Source organism: Arachis hypogaea, chromosome 10 (assembly GCF_003086295.3).
Source record: "Arachis hypogaea cultivar Tifrunner chromosome 10, arahy.Tifrunner.gnm2.J5K5, whole genome shotgun sequence".
NCBI classification, from domain to species: Eukaryota; Viridiplantae; Streptophyta; class Magnoliopsida; order Fabales; family Fabaceae; genus Arachis; species Arachis hypogaea.
The window spans coordinates 32,017,832-32,033,509 of NC_092045.1; the positions used below are offsets into that span (position 1 = coordinate 32,017,832).

The window sequence follows — 15,678 nt, forward strand, 5'->3', positions numbered from 1 at the left end:
CGATTTTGGTAGAGGAAGATATGATTGTGGAAAGTTTGGTGTCAAAATCTGAAATTCTGCAATGTTGTAGAATTTTATGATTTCTAGTATGTGCACACACACAACCCTATAAAATTTTAATCTTATGCACACGTACAGCTTTGTGCGTACACACAAGCAGGGAAAGGCTTGCTAGTGAGAGCGCTAGCATGACCTGTGCGCGCACATATCCAATGGAGTATTACAACCTGTGCGCACGCACAAGTTGGGAAGGTCAGTCTGTTGGGGGCGCTAGCATGCCTTGTGCGAGTGAACATAATTATAAGATTTGGTACCTGTGTGTACGCACATCCCTATGCGTACGCACACGTTTTGAAAATCTCTTTAGGCGTGCGCACGCACACCCCTGTGTGTACGCACACGCCCTATTTCTCAAACTTAAACTTTGTTTTCAACTATTTCACCTTTCCAACAAGCTTGTAAGCTTCTGTGACACCATTTTAAGACTCTGGGCTTATTTTCAGATATCAGACATGGGAAAGGTCCTAGGAGGATTTTATTTGGTAATTCTTTGAAAAGCTAGCGAACGGAGGTTTAGGTTTCTGGTGTATTGAGGATGAGTTTGGTTGAGAGAGAATGAAGAGTAGTGAACTGGGTGATGGTCGACAATGAATTGAGAAACTGAGGAACTAATGAGTTCGGAATGAAAAATTATGAATTGATGATGGTTGTGACGAGTTGAGAACTTGAAAAGGAATAATGAGGAAAGTATTGGATTATATGAGAGTGTGCAGGGCCTATATCCCTAGCGTGGCAGATTTCTCTACTGCATGAGTAGTTATGTGGAGAGTGTACCAGACACTATATCCTTCAAACGATATTGTTTGAAAGAGAGTGTGTCAGGCACTATATCCTTGGAATGTTGAGAATTGATAATTGAAAGTGGATTGAGATGAAAATGGTGACGACTGGTGATGATTTGAGGTGGATGGACTTGTTGGATGTGGAAAGTGTGCCAGGCACTATATCCTTGGAATGATTTACGATGAGATTGATGTTGTTGTTGTTTTCCTTTTCTGCCGCAAGAGTATGTCAGGCATTATATCCTCGGAATGAGCATGCAAGTGTGCCAGGCACTATATCCTCAGAACAACAATGTGACAGGCACTATATCCTCGGAACAAAAGCGTGCCAGGCGCTATATCCTCGGATGTGGCAGAAAGGCAACATCCAAAAGGATGTGTCGGGTTGGCATTCATAGACCGACAAGTGATATCACGAGCCAATAGGACATGCATTCATCATGTGCATCTTCTATGTGTTTTGTTTGCTTTTCCTAATTGTATCTCTTGCCTAAATGAATAATATGCTTATTTGCTAGTTGTTTTACTTTATGTACATGTATATTACTTGTGTTTTACTTGCTTGTATTATTTGTGATTGTCTAGTACTGAGGAGGTTAGGTAGGCGGTGCCGATAGGATCGTACGGAGGTTAGGTTGGCGGAGGCTGTGGGATACAGCGGTGTGACTAGTATTAGTTAGAAATCTCCTAAGTTTAGATAACCCTGTTTATGGTTTAAGTTCTATATTTATTGATGTTAAGCTTGAATATCTATTTGATGTGAATTTCTAGGACTACCTTCGGCGTCCCGGAGCCTTACATCTTACATTATTGAGCACTGTTACCATATTGAGAACCTCCAGTTCTGATACCATATGTTGTTGTTGTTTTTCAGACGCAGGTTACAAATCTACTTCGGTGAGATTGCGGCTATGGTGACAGAGCGGAGTATGGTTCCTCCTTGGTTTAATTCTATTTTACTTTATTGTAGTTACTCTCACATCTCTTTGTATATTTATCTTTATGGCCTTATAGGCTTATTTGAGAGATAAGTTGTATAAGTTGTTTTAACTCCAAAACTCTGTATTTTTCTATTTGTAACTAGTCGGCTTAAACTCCGTAAGCTACGGCTAGTTTCCTATTATTATTATACTTGTATATCTATATATGTTCTATTCCCTTGTATCTATACCTTGTGTCTTGTGCGTTAGCTTTGTGTGAACGTTTGATGCTTTTGTAATTCTGTTATTGAGCTTAATCCTTTATCGGGCTTCTAGAATATATTATTTCCTTCTATATAAATATGTATAAGCCTTAGAATTGTCGAAACCTTTGATTAACCTTTCCTTTACAGCTAGAGGTAAGGCTTAGGGTAATTAGGGTGTTAGACACGGGGATGTGGATATTGGTGAGAGCGCTAGCACGCTCTGTGCGCACACACAACCAACCAAGTTCTGCAAGCTATGCGCACGCACAGCCATGTGTGCACGCACACGTTGGAAGGTACATTCTGTTGAGGGCGCTTGCACGCCTCGTGCAAGCAAACAGAATTGTAAAATTTGGTACTTGTGCGTACGCACACTTTTTGAAAATCTCCCTAGGCGTGCGCACGCACACCCCTGTGGGTACGCACATGCCCTGTTTTTCAACTTAAACTTTGTTTTTAACTATTTCACCTTTCCAACAAGCTTGTAAACTTCCATGACACCTATTTAATACTCTTTGGCTTAATTTTGGGTATCAAAGTATGGGAAAGGTCCTAGAAAATTTACTTGGTATTACTTTGAAAAGTTAGAGAATGGAGGCTTAGATTTCTGGTGTACTGAGGATGGGTCTGGTGGAATGAGAAAGGAGAAAGATATATGAATTGAGAAATTGATGAACTAATGAGTTCGGAATGGAAATGTTGAATTAATAGTGGTTCAAATGAGTCAAGGACTCAGAATGAAATGATGGATCCATGCTATACTGAAAAGAATGTTTTTTGAAAACCATCGAACTACCGTTTTATACTGAGATTGTTGAGATGCTATGCGCCCGGCAGGGACGACGGATGGATCCCACCTGTCGAGGTAGCAGCGGCGGCGTAAAGGCAGTAGTTCGTCCCACTTGCATTGAGATGTGAGGTCTGTGGTAAGAGTATCCCGCTCGCATCCCTTCGGATCACTACAGTCTGCAGGCACAAAATCCTGGACGGTGTTCCAAGCACCATATCTCGGGGGTTCCTAATTATGATTTCGAAGGGCGACATCTCCATGGAGATGTGTCGGGTTGGCAGTTGAACCGACAATGTGATATCACAGCCAATAAGACAGGCATTCATCATATGCATCTTCTATCTGTATGTTTGCTTTGTCGACTTGTAACTGCTTGCCTAATTGTATAACATGCTTAATTTCCTACTTGAATTACTTGCCATATATGCCTATACTTGTGTTTTACTTACATTGATATTATATGTGCTTTCTACTGGGATTGAGGAGGTTCAGAAGGTGGTGGCGATGGGATCGCATGGAAGATAGGTTGCTGAAGGCTGTGGGACAGCGGAGAGCTGTTAGATTAGAAAATCCCTTAAGTTAGATTATCCTTTTAGTATGTTATGGTTTTAAGTTATGTTTTACTGTTTTAGTTATGCTTTAAGATGAATCTTGTGATAGATATGAAGGTTTAGGATTGCCTCTGGCGTCCCGGGGTCTTATATCTTACATCACTGGGCACTGTTACCATACTGAGAACCTCCAGTTCTCATACCATATTCTGTTGTTATTTTTCAGATGCAAGTCGCAACCCACCTCGGTGAGTTGTTTCGATGGTGACAGAGCGGAGGATCCTGGATGTATTTTGAAGTCTTTTGATTATTTTGTTTATATCTCTCACTTTTGTATTTACTTTTGCCTAGAGGCTTATTTTGAGAGAAAAACTTGTATAAGCTGTTTTCAACTGTCAGAATTATGTATTGTCTATAATTATAGCTAGCCGGCTTAAACTCCGCGAGCCGTGGTTAGATCTTTATATTATTATTATACTCTTATCTTTATCTTTCTATATTTGTTTTAGTTCAAAATTTTTTTTAACAAATTAATTTAAAAAAATCTGATAATTGAGAAAACGTAGAGAAATAGCAATAACTAAGTAATAATAATATTAAAATAACTACATTAAGATATTAAGATTTAACGAGTGATCCCACAAATCGATTTTTCAATTATTGAGTTTTACCACATAAATTAAACAATAACAAAAATTATAAATTTTAAAAAGTCTAAAAGATTTAAATTTTAAAATAACTACTATATTTATTTAGTAAGATTAAAAAAAAAATTTTAAGTATATAATTAATAATAGTTTGATAAAATCATTTAAATAAAAAATTCACTACAAAAAATATAATTTTAAAATTTAAAATTTTAAAATACAAATAAAAAATAACTTTGTAATAATTTAATTATATTTTATTATTTTATGTGAAGAATTTTTTTTGTTTATTAAGGTTTAAAAAAGATATTAAAAATTCTCAAAAAATGTATTATTATGAAAAAAATAAGAGAGATTTATATAAAAATTAATTTAATCAATTTTTAAAATTTTAGGAATAAAAATAACTGACATGTATATTTTTAAGGACTAATTTAATTCTAAATAAATTTATAATGTGCCAGATGACACATGGCATGCCATATATTACTAGTTTGACATGTCAACCAATTATCTTTTAACACGTAATATTAATCTACTACATCACCATACCACGTGGCAGTTAACGTTATACGTCATCGTTTGACTGATGAAAGGACTAATTTAATTTATGATTTAATTTTTAAGATTAACATGACTAATTTAATCTTTAAAAATTAATTTAAAGAATGAGTAATCTTTCATAGACGAATTTAATTATTAACCTACTTAGTTAGTATAGTCTTTGTTATATGGCTAATTTTTTTTGTTATCGATATAAAAGTGGTGATATACTTTAACATTGTAATTTTTAGTGCTTTTTAAAATTGTGGAAAGTATACAAATCGAAGGGTCCGATTTCTATATTTCAAAATTTTTAATTTTTTTAACACAAATCGGACGGTCCGATTTCTGTACCTTTAGAAATTGGACGGTCCGATTTGTATACATCTAAAAATTAGACGGTTCGATTTCTGTACCTCTAATAATTCGAACGGTCCGATTTTTACTTCTCTAGTTAAACGATTCTACATTTGAAAATAACATCCCAACAATCCATATTTAAAAAAACACCAACAATCTATATTTTAAAAAAATACCACTGCGACTCCAATATTAAAATTAAAAAGTTCTTGTTATATTATCAATTCAGAATATATAAATTTGTACTATATATTATTGTATATACGAGATAACTCTTACTTGTACTTGTACTTTTAATTATGAAATACGACTCCTCATTCCACCTTATTTTTACAAACACTCATCATGAAAGATCTTACTATCTTTTATGTTATCAAGTTTCAACCGCTTCGAGAAAAAAAGTTAATGGCGACGTTTTTATAAGAGTGACGATTAATTAAAAATTTGACCATGATTTTTTGTCACGGTTAAAAAATGTGGTAAAAGAGATCAATGACCACATTTTTATGAAGGTGGTAATTGATTAAAAATTCAGCCACGTTTTTTTTAAAGCATAACCATAGAGAAAAACAGAGACGGTTTTAAAGCGTGGCGACATAGTTTTATTATAATGATATTTTAAAATCGTGGCTGTTTCTTGTAATTCTTTTGGCACGCTTATAAAGCGTGGCCAAAAGGTTTTCCAACAAAAAAAAGCTTTTGTTCTTTTATCAAAACGTAACACTCCTAATAACGTAATAACAAAACCCCTAAAACCTACTCACTCACGCAGCGCCTCCCTCAGTCCCTCCCTCACCCCTATTCTCAGAATCTCCATTCTCCTCCATAGCGCCTCCCTCCCTCCATCCGTAGAGTGGTAGACCGTAGTGCGTCCCTCCTCCTCCTCCATCTGCGACGCTGTTCTTCTGCCCTGCCATCCTTCTCATGCAATCCACGGCGGTGGCGCGTTCCTCGTCGCCAAGTCGCGAGTCCCTACCGCGGCGCTCTTCTCCGTCAAAGAAGCAGCAGCAGTTCTATCACTATCAACAGGAATGGAAGAGTAAAGGACATCATTCTGAAGCGGAAGATCGGAAATGGGTCGTTCTCGGCGGTGTTGAGGGCGAGCACAGAGGCACCGACGAAGAGGTGGCAGTGAAACAGGTCTTCCTCTCCAAACTCATCCCTCGCATTAAGTCATCGTTCCACTGCGAGCTCAATTTCTTGTCCTCCGTCAACCACCCCAACATCGTTCGCCTCCTTGATTTCTTCCAGGTTCTTCTTTTTTAATTTTAGTTCCCTTTTATTTGAATGCCCTTTTTCTTATTTTTTAAATTAAAGTGAAATATGTTGAAAAAATCAATTTTTTGTTGCATAATTGAAGGATCATTTTATTATTGTTATTTAAACTTTCGCTATTTCTGATTTCTACTTTAGTATGATGGATGTGCGTACTTGGTGTGGAGTTCTGTGCTGGAGGGAGCCTCGCTTCTTATATCCTATCCCATGGGAGAGTTCAACAATAAACTGCCAGAAGATTCATGCAGCAGCTTGGTAACTCTTTTTCCTGCATTCTTTATTGAAGTATTCTTTTGGTGTTGGAGCATGTTTTAGCCTTGCAAGTTTGCAACTAAGGAGTTTGGTCCTGTGTTTTGTAGGTTCTGGTATGAAAATATTACAAAGTCATGGTATCATTCATAGAGACTTGAAACCAAAGGTAAAGCTAAAATGAAAAATGTATGTGACATTGTTGCTACTTCGGTTTGAGATGCCTATTACTACATTAACATTTATGTGAAGTAAATACTTACTTCGGTTGGTGGATTGTGAGGGCCATTAGTAAATACTTACTTTAGGAAATGTTGTATTGAGAGACATTGGTGGATATATTCAAGAAGAGGTGTGTTATTAATTGTATGCAGTTAGAGCACCCCATCAATGAACAAGAGATCAAGTAAGTCACTTTAGTAATAATATCTTCTAAATTCTCCCTCTTTTAAATCCTTGTAGATATTAGTACGTATTTCTTTTCATGTAGCTCAACTCAAGAATAGCATATACCGAACCTTACTCGAATCATAAGCTGTGCCCCCCTCTTTCCAAGATTCAGGTATCTATGTATGTTTTTTCTTCTTTCTTTTCTTTCTCCTTTTTTTTTTGATAATTGAATAAGGCTCAACATTCAAAGTGAATGGAGCAAATTTTACTAGTTTATGAAACTATATCAATTATTGAGAAGGTAGGTGCCTAAAACTATGACGATCATTTTGGAATTTCGACCAGCCCAAATGGAAAGTTCCTTGTGTTTTTATCTGCAAAAAGTGCTGTGGATTCAGGAGTGCACAATGCTACAAACTCACTACATAGAATTGATTGGCCAACCGATGGAAAACTCACTGCAAACTGCATCATGATAAGTGTATAAGGTATATATTTTTATCTGCTATGGTTTTATTATTTCTTTCTAATTGAAGCTCAACTTTATACACACAATAGTGATGAACAATGATGCATTTCAACATTTTAATAATGAGACATCTCTTTTTATGTTCTTTTCAGGTTGATATGGTTGTTGTTACCGATGGGAGCAGAATTTTGGGACTTGGAGATTGGAGTTCATGGAAATGGCAATCCATTGGGAAGCTTGATCTGTATGTTGTAGCTGCTGGGATAAATCCTAAAGGGTATATGTGCAACATTTTCCATTTATTATTTCTTTCAAACTATTTAAATATTGATAAAATTAATTGCTCTAAGATGTTTGTGTTAAAATGTCCAAGTTTTCGTTTAAATGTTATGATGAATAATACATAAAAGCATTTTTTTTATCGAAGTTGCTTTTCATCACAGAGTTTGCACCCTGGGATGATTCCGTCGCTGTGAATGACATTGTTGCTGGTCTAAAAGGATTCAGAGATGATGATGTGAAGTCATTTTCTTCTGGTTTGAATTCAGCTGAGACTCAGGTTTGTTTGTAGATAGAAATAATTTGATTCTTTTTCTTGTTAATGTAGGAATATGTACAAGTAACTCAACAAGGTAGTGAACTTAAATCTAATGCCATTGACATGAATACATGATTTTATTGCAATGATCTTGATTAGAACGAAAGTAGAGGATTTTCTTCTCTCTGTTTTTCATACGAACAGTTTTTGACTAATGAAATTTCTTAGGATCCTCTATTCATTGTATGTCTGATTGCGAATCAAAATAATCTAACTAACAAAGTAAGCAATAAGTTCTTCTTTTTCTAGTTAGGTGTATATTCCCTGGCTCCCTTCATTCTTTGTCTTAATGTTTGGGCAATAATAATTAGAACTAGATATTTAGCATTAGAAGAGGGATATAGAGCTAGCGTTAATTTTTTTATTGACTTTATATTATTATTGAGGAACCTTCAACATGGGATAGTAGTAGTTAATTATTTTGATAGTAGTTTTATTGTCTATTATATATATATATATCAAAAGCTAACTAAAAAGGCAATGATGGCTGTGAAATATTTGGAGAATATATTATTAAGATTTCATTCCTATGAAAATATGTTAAGGTATCTGATTTGTTTGATAAACTGAATTTGGCAGATTACAAAAAATTAGGCTAGAGTGGTTATCCTTGTTTGATACTGTTTTCAGCAGGTTTTTCATTTCATTTCATTTCTTTTCTTTTCTTTGCTTTATATGAACTTTGGTTGTTGCTTCAGTACCAAGGTTGTCTTGCCATGTAATGTACTCTCGCTGCTAATCTTCATTCATTGAGTCATGGAAATTGATGAATTATTGCTGTTATATAGGCCATGTAATTGCAGTGCCAGTGTGGGAGAACCATCAAGCAGTGCTGCACAGCACAGCAGCACAGGCAAGCATTTCCTTTTGCTTTGTAACTTGGAACCTTTAGATTCTATTGTCCCTGGATACCTTTTTTGGGTGGCTTGAGCATAATTGAACAGGCAACAGGCTTGATAGCGGCAGGGAAGGAATTGCAAGGACTTAGAGCTCTGACTCTAAATAAATTATTGAGGGATTCTGAAAATTTTACTATCCAATACTGTACAAAAAATGGATTATTGCTCAAGGTTGTCTCATAGTCGGCTTCATCATGCTCTTTTTTATCTTGTTTTATCATACTGTTTTTCCTAATGGATTATTTTGATCATTTGAAGATTGTAATAACACTAGTTCGTAATTTTGTATCCCCAATGTGATTACAGATATTTCTAAATGATGTAAAATTGTTTGACCTGCTGCTTGACTTTGTTTATTACATATTTATTGTTCTTGGTGGTTGCAAACAGGTTTCACTATGTTCTATTCATTTAATTTGATAAGGATATACCAGATTTTTTTTTAATTTGATAAGGATAAAGCCACGCTTTAAAAGCATGGCAGTATCTCTTGCTATTGTCATGCTTTAAAAGCGTGGCAAAAGAAGCGTGATGATAGGTCACCAAAAGCGTGGTAATAGAATAACCGACATGTTTGTAGATGTAACCTTTTCAAAAGCATGCTAGTAATTCAAAAAGTGTGGCGAAAAGCTATCGCCACGCTTTTAAAGCGTGGCAATAGAGATGTTTTAACTGAATTTGTTGCTGGGTGTATGTCAATTGGTAATCCAGTGATTAGTCAACTCCTCCCCCCCTTGCCCTCTTTTTCCCTTCTCTCTTGTTTTAAGTTTACTGCCTGTGCACTTTATTTACATTTTTGTTAATTAATGTAATAATAAATTAGTGAATATTTGTACAAATGATTTATTTTTACCCATTATTATCTATATAATAATGAGGTCTTTTAATACAAAACATCACTAATTATAGAGAGTCTGATCTAATCGATATACAGAGAGATAAATTGTGTAGATGACCTGCTTGTAAAATAAAGTGCCTAAATAAATTCGAATTATGGTGAATGGTTGGCTCCAGACGATGATCTTTGTCAAATTGATTGTATTGATGCTGTCATTTAGAAAGAATTAGTGCTTCTTTTTGTTTTTCTTTCCTTTGTTGTTTACCAAAAACAAAATTTTCGTCAGTTAACGAATTAAAGTAATTAATATCTACAATTATTCTTTTAAAAAGAATCATATTTATCCACGTGATGAATAGCTAATTATATATTAACTTAAAAGGAATTTGTTGGAAAAAAAGAAAAATGATGGATGTACGGAAAATGGTTTGAGGAATGAGCATGGTTTGAGGGGAATAAATAGCAAAGTAAGCATTAGATTTAGTCAAAAGAAAAGAAGCATGTGTTTAAGAAAACTATAACTAACTATTTTGTTTTGCCCTTCTTTTGGCGCGAAACGTGGATTCAATAACCGAAACAATAGCATCTATTAACCCACACACCCACACACACACTCTCTCTTCGTTACACCACCACAACCCTAATTCCCAATTTCCCCAATTCACCAATTCTAACGCACACAAATCGAATTACAGGAAGAAGAAGAAGATAAGAATGGCGCAGGTACAAGCCGAAGAGAAGATGATCCCTGAGGATCCAGAAAAAGGTGGTAGCGGGGGTGCTGCTGCTGCACAAGAGAGTGCGCAATCGGGTTTCAAGTTCAATGCACAAGCACCTGAATTTGTTCCAAGATCGCATACGCAGGTTCCGATTTCCGGTTATTTCTATCCCTGCTTTCAGATTCTTGGTGGATCTTCTGATTCGGATTGGTTCTACGTTGGAGAACATGATCCTGCTGCATGTTTGATCCCTGCCGCTGCCACCTCTGCCATCGCCGCTGCTCCAATCCCTAATTGCTCCAACAAGAATGTCCTCACCCCTGATCTCCAGCAAAAGATCATCAAGCAGGTGCATTCTAATTTCATTCATCTTTCCTTATCGAAATTCAATTTTGTTTTGCATTCTTGAGCTATTGAAATTGATGATCTTTGATTGGATGTTGTTTCATTGAGCTTTTGCCATTAGAATAAAATAATTATAGCTGTTGTTCAGGGTGTAATTGTTATTACTTGAACACGTTTATCCATTGCCAAGTGTCATGGTTTGGTTTGGTTCGGTTCGAATCTGACTCCCACCTCAATGTGCATGCATATGTGATAAATGGATTTCTCTTTTTTGGGGGGTTAAATTATTTGACATAGATAATACTTTTATTTATTTATTTATTTGGAGTTAACTAATGTTGTTTGTTGTAATAAGGGAATTTGCATTGCCTATCAAATCTAAAGATCGTAAATTGATGTGATAGGTGGAGTACCAGTTTAGTGATATGAGCTTACTGGCAAATGAATCTTTTCAGAAACAGGTGAATAAAGATCCTGAAGGTTATGGTAAGGATTGTAAAATGCTGTTAGTCACAAATTTGGTTCCTTTAATGGTTTCAAGATTGGAATAATCTCAGTCATGGATTTTGGTTCTTTGACAGTTCCAATAAGCCTAATTGCTTCAACCAAAAAGATCAAATCCCTAACTAATAACACTCATCTAATCACCCAGGCTCTCCGTTCATCTTCGAAAGTTGTAAGTATTTCTGATGAAGTATTTATGCTGTATGATATCCTAAAAGAAACATTATTATCTTGGTCTTCCTCCTATGGACTGATATACCCTTAAATAATGCAAAATTTGAAGGTTTTGAGTCCTGATGGCAAGAAGGTTAAACGTAAAAACCCTTTCACCGAAAAGGATAAAGAGGAATTGCAGGTAAAGAACTGAGATTCCCCTTGTTCACATGGATAATCTCAAAACTACAAATTTTGTAGCATAATCTAAATTTGAAGTGCTTTTCTTTATCTTGCAGTCTCGTACTGTTGTGGCAGAGAATTTACCGGATGATCATTCCCATCAAAATATTCAGAAAATATTCTCTGTAGTTGGAAGGTGAATTTCTTTTTGTCCATCCTTTGCTTAATTATATGTAATATATACTTTTTCAGTTTAACATTGTGATTGATGGTTGATATGTGAACAGTGTGAAAACAATTAGAATATGCCATCCCCCAGAATCCAATTCTTCACGTCCAAAGGGTGATTTTTTCATCAGTAACAAGGTACACAGACATTTCCATAACATGTTAATATGTTTTTCTGAGTGTTTAAATGATACTTAGGGGTTTTCTTTCCTTTTTGTGGCTTTTTCCACTCAAGCTTCATGCACTTGTGGAGTATGAGACACCGGATGTAGCTGAGAAAGCTGTGAGTAAATTCTTCAGTAATTTCTATTGGTAAGTTACTCAGGATTCTGTTATTCATCTGTAACAGAAAAGACCTGTCTTTACTTTAGGTTGAGAAGTTAAACGATGAAAGGAACTGGAGGAAAGGTATGCGAGTAAGGGTGCTGTTTAGATGTTCGGTAAGTTCATGGCTGAAAGGAATATCCCATGATCGTATGTCTATTGTATCTCTTGAATTTCATATGCGTCTGCAATACGAGTTTTTAATTTCAACTTCGCAGCCCAAATCTGTCCTGAAGAGCAGAAAGTCGGATTTCGATGGCTATTTGGATGACGATGACATGCTAAATTCTGATTCTGCTGAGGATTCGTCTCATTCAAACAACACTGAATTAACTGCTGACACTAATGTAAGTATCATTCAATGCATAACCAGTCTCATCAGATGAAAACGTGTTATTTCTTTCTTTATGTCATGTATTCTTTCTAATCTCGTACAAGATAAATTCAGGTATTCTATATGCATGCATGGAACCTGGTTCGAATGTTGAGCCTGTTTTCAAGAATATACAGACTTCTGTTTTTTCATGCATTCTACATTTCAACAATTTGTAGATTTCCAAAGACTTTCTTTTGGGAATTGTATGTATGTTAGTTTCTTTTCAATCAATGTGACAAGTTCCGAAATGAGATCAATAAATCTGCAGGTTGACGAAAATTCAGTAGGATCGAAGAAAGGATGGGCTAGAGGCCGTGGAAAGGGAAGAGGACGCACTCAAACTCACGCCGGTCGTGGCCTACTTGCGCCACCTTCTCAACCGAGCAGCGTTGTCCTTTGCGAAGCATCTACTAAATCCAACACCAAGGGCCCGCGAATGCCAGATGGGACAAGAGGTTTCACCATGGGGCGGGGCAAGCCGATCAACTCTCCCGCTCTAGCCTCTTCGCCTCAAGAGTGATGAGTGTTTTTTTGCAAGTTTTTTTACCGTATGCTTTCCTAGTGAAGTTTTAAGGAACAACTTTTGTATTTCAGTTCTCACCACCGCAGTCTTCAACCTCAGCCAATTGATTTATGTGTGGCATGGGAAGATGGTTCCGATCTTTACGAGTTTTGGTAATAATTCAAGATGTATAGTGTTTTATGGTGTGGCAGATACTGAAGACAAGCGGCCACAGTTATCTCAAATTTTGATAATTTGCTTCTCTTAGAAGCGTTCACTTTAACTAGAATCACTATGAATGGAATAGAACAAGAACTCTCTTTGTCAAGATTGCCCTAATTCATATAAATCATAGTTAACTTTTTTTTTCCCCTTGAACACCCAACTCTTGGTACATAATACACTAATTTGATCATTTTTAAATTTTAATGTGATATGGATGAATAGTTATCCCGGCCTTTGATCATTTTTTTAAAAGACCATCTCTGTAAAAAAAAAAAAGAAAACCTCTATGATATTTAATTTGGTGAGACTGGTTAATCCAACCGTCAATAATATCTCTCTTGAGTTAAAAGAGCATGTTTATATGGCGTGTTAATGAGTTGACTTTTTTTGGAGGATTTCATTTTTTGGATAATTGTCAAGGGTCATTTAAAAATTTTTTTCTCTATTTTTATCTAAAAACGGCTAAATATCTAAGAATGAGATTGCTAATTGTTATTACTAGTCTTATCTATTTGTTATTAGTTATTCCAAAATATTAAACTTTGAATATTTGATGTTATATCTACTTGATGAGTTAACATAAATAAACTCATTTATTGTATCTATTTTAGATAAAATATTGTATCAACGTTTTTATTATTTACTATAAAACAGAATATGCATTTTTTTAATAATAATGAGTTTATGTGAATTACGATAGTTAATTTAAATTGAGTACAACTAAGACTTAACATAATCTTAATAATATAATATTTTACAATTTTTCTAAGTAACAATGTAAAAATTAAAAAAATATATTTTTCATTTAATTTTTATATAGGTAAAAAATATTTAAAAATCACTAATATTTCTTGATTTTTACACAGTAAATTTAGACAATTTTATATGAAAAAAAAAAACAAAAAATAAAAAAAATCATAAACAACTTCTAACAATTATTTTTAAAAGACACAATTTTAACAAAAAAAAATTTGTCAATCTTAATTATCACTTAATAGATAAATTAGCTATTTAATGTGTTATGGAGGCATATTCTGTTAACCCAAATAAAAAAGATTAACAAAAAAGTTAACCAATCTCACATAAATATAGATCAAAAATCAAAAAGTTTTTTTTTATTATTGTTTTATTATCTTTCAGTATAATTATCAGAGTCGCCTATGATTTTTCTTTGTGATATCTATTTCAATATTCAAACTTTCAGTTCTTTCTTAACTTGAGATTGAGTTGAATGCTTAATTGACACTTCTTTTTAAGTGCACAAATACAATTAACATAAAATGAGTGGGAAAAAGATAAATAAGTGCCAATTATTACGAATAATCTCTTTGCTTTTGTGCCTTGTATTTTAAGTTTGGATAGACATACATATTTGTACAATGCAGACTAAAGTAATCCTCAATAATGCATGATTGCAGGGCAAGAAAAGAAAGTAAATTAGAGAAGCGTGGTCCAATCAAAAAATTTTTTTTTTTTTGAAAGAAAAAGGGTTACATTCAATGATTCAAATAAAGCTTGGTTTATATTTAATCATATTTCTCTTTGGAAAAATCGATATCAGTTACATGCTTAAATCTTTTACCTTCGATCAAGGCAAAGCTAATAATATATAGCCTATCTTACTAGTTTAGGATTGAAAGATGCCCCGCCATGTTGAATATTTCTCTTTTCCCTTATTGAAATGTAGGAAAGATGGGATTTTTTTTAAATAAATAAAAAATATTTTATTTACCAAAATATATAATTTGTAACATTTTTTTTTATCAAAATTCGTTATATTTTTTATTTTGTTTATAGTGTAAACGAAATAAGAATATAGTATAAGACTCAAGAGGTTAGATGTGTATATTTCGTTTATAGTATAAACGAGATACGTATTTTTTTATTTTGTTTATACTGTCAACGAGATACGTGAATATATATATGACGTTTACAGTATAAACGAGATATGTTCTGACAAATTTTTAGTAGCTATAAAAGGATGTGCAACCTTTTGTATTTTTCACAAACATTTCACTTCTTCTCTTCCATTTTATTTTTCACAAAATAAGACAAAATGTCTAGTAGTAGTGGGTATGTGGTTGTAAGTGTATATCCCAATTGCCATATGAGAAATAGTCATACTAGCGTGATATTTGAGTGCGAGAATCTCATTCTGTTGCGTACCTAGCGAGTAAGTTTTTTGTTGGAACCGAAGAGTCTGATATTGGGTAGCATCGGTGGTAGCTGGAGAAAAGAGATCAGAAAAGTGGGGTATTGGTTGCTTGCACAGATGGAAAACGGAGTTTTTGGCTTCGTCTGTTTTGGCTCCAAGACGACGAGCATGTACGACTCATATTTGACATCCATGGGAGAATCATGGCGAAACAAGTGATGGAGCTTTCTGCGGAGGTAGGTGATGTTGGTGGCGGTAGATCTGACCAATCGAATTTTGTGCAGGATGACCGTCTTCTCGCACCACCATCGCTACATGTTACTAGTC

The 15,678-nt window shown here is 34.7% G+C and overlaps 2 protein-coding genes across 25 annotated transcripts; both read left to right on the forward strand.

The window, feature by feature from the left end:
* Positions 1-5,650: 5,650 nt before the first annotated feature.
* On the forward strand, positions 5,651-9,136 carry LOC112715531 (uncharacterized). Of its 24 annotated transcripts, none has more exons than XM_072204788.1 (8): positions 5,651-6,170; positions 6,333-6,449; positions 6,554-6,849; positions 6,934-7,005; positions 7,135-7,321; positions 7,455-7,579; positions 7,746-7,861; positions 8,689-9,136. In XM_072204788.1, the coding sequence occupies exons 1-3, from the start codon at positions 5,844-5,846 to the stop codon at positions 6,563-6,565; spliced, it is 456 nt and encodes a 151-aa protein (XP_072060889.1). In that variant the 5' UTR covers positions 5,651-5,843; the 3' UTR covers positions 6,566-6,849; positions 6,934-7,005; positions 7,135-7,321; positions 7,455-7,579; positions 7,746-7,861; positions 8,689-9,136. The 24 variants fall into 24 exon arrangements, with proteins under 24 accessions (XP_072060889.1, XP_072060895.1, XP_072060885.1 ...); XM_072204794.1 differs by having other exon boundaries at positions 7,179-7,321; XM_072204791.1 differs by having other exon boundaries at positions 5,655-6,170; positions 6,934-7,013.
* A 908-nt stretch (positions 9,137-10,044) lies between these two features.
* Positions 10,045-13,299, forward strand: LOC112715534 (la-related protein 6C). The gene is made up of 10 exons (XM_025767306.3): positions 10,045-10,705; positions 11,106-11,187; positions 11,283-11,377; positions 11,489-11,560; positions 11,658-11,737; positions 11,829-11,907; positions 12,005-12,052; positions 12,141-12,209; positions 12,312-12,440; positions 12,738-13,299. Exons 1-10 carry the CDS (start codon positions 10,352-10,354, stop codon positions 12,987-12,989), a joined length of 1,260 nt encoding a protein of 419 aa, XP_025623091.1. The 5' UTR covers positions 10,045-10,351; the 3' UTR covers positions 12,990-13,299.
* Positions 13,300-15,678: the final 2,379 nt, after the last annotated feature.

Coding starts and splice junctions, on each gene's coding strand:
- LOC112715531 (XM_072204784.1), top strand. CDS start 5,844: ATGCAATCCACGGCGGTGGCGCGTTCCTCGTCGCCAAGTCGCGAGTCC. Junction 6,171..6,332: donor GCCTCCTTGATTTCTTCCAG/GTTCTTCTTTTT, acceptor TTTCTACTTTAG/TATGATGGATGTGCGTACTT.
- LOC112715534 (XM_025767306.3), top strand. CDS start 10,352: ATGGCGCAGGTACAAGCCGAAGAGAAGATGATCCCTGAGGATCCAGAA. Junction 10,706..11,105: donor AGCAAAAGATCATCAAGCAG/GTGCATTCTAAT, acceptor TTGATGTGATAG/GTGGAGTACCAGTTTAGTGA. Junction 11,908..12,004: donor ATTTTTTCATCAGTAACAAG/GTACACAGACAT, acceptor TTTCCACTCAAG/CTTCATGCACTTGTGGAGTA.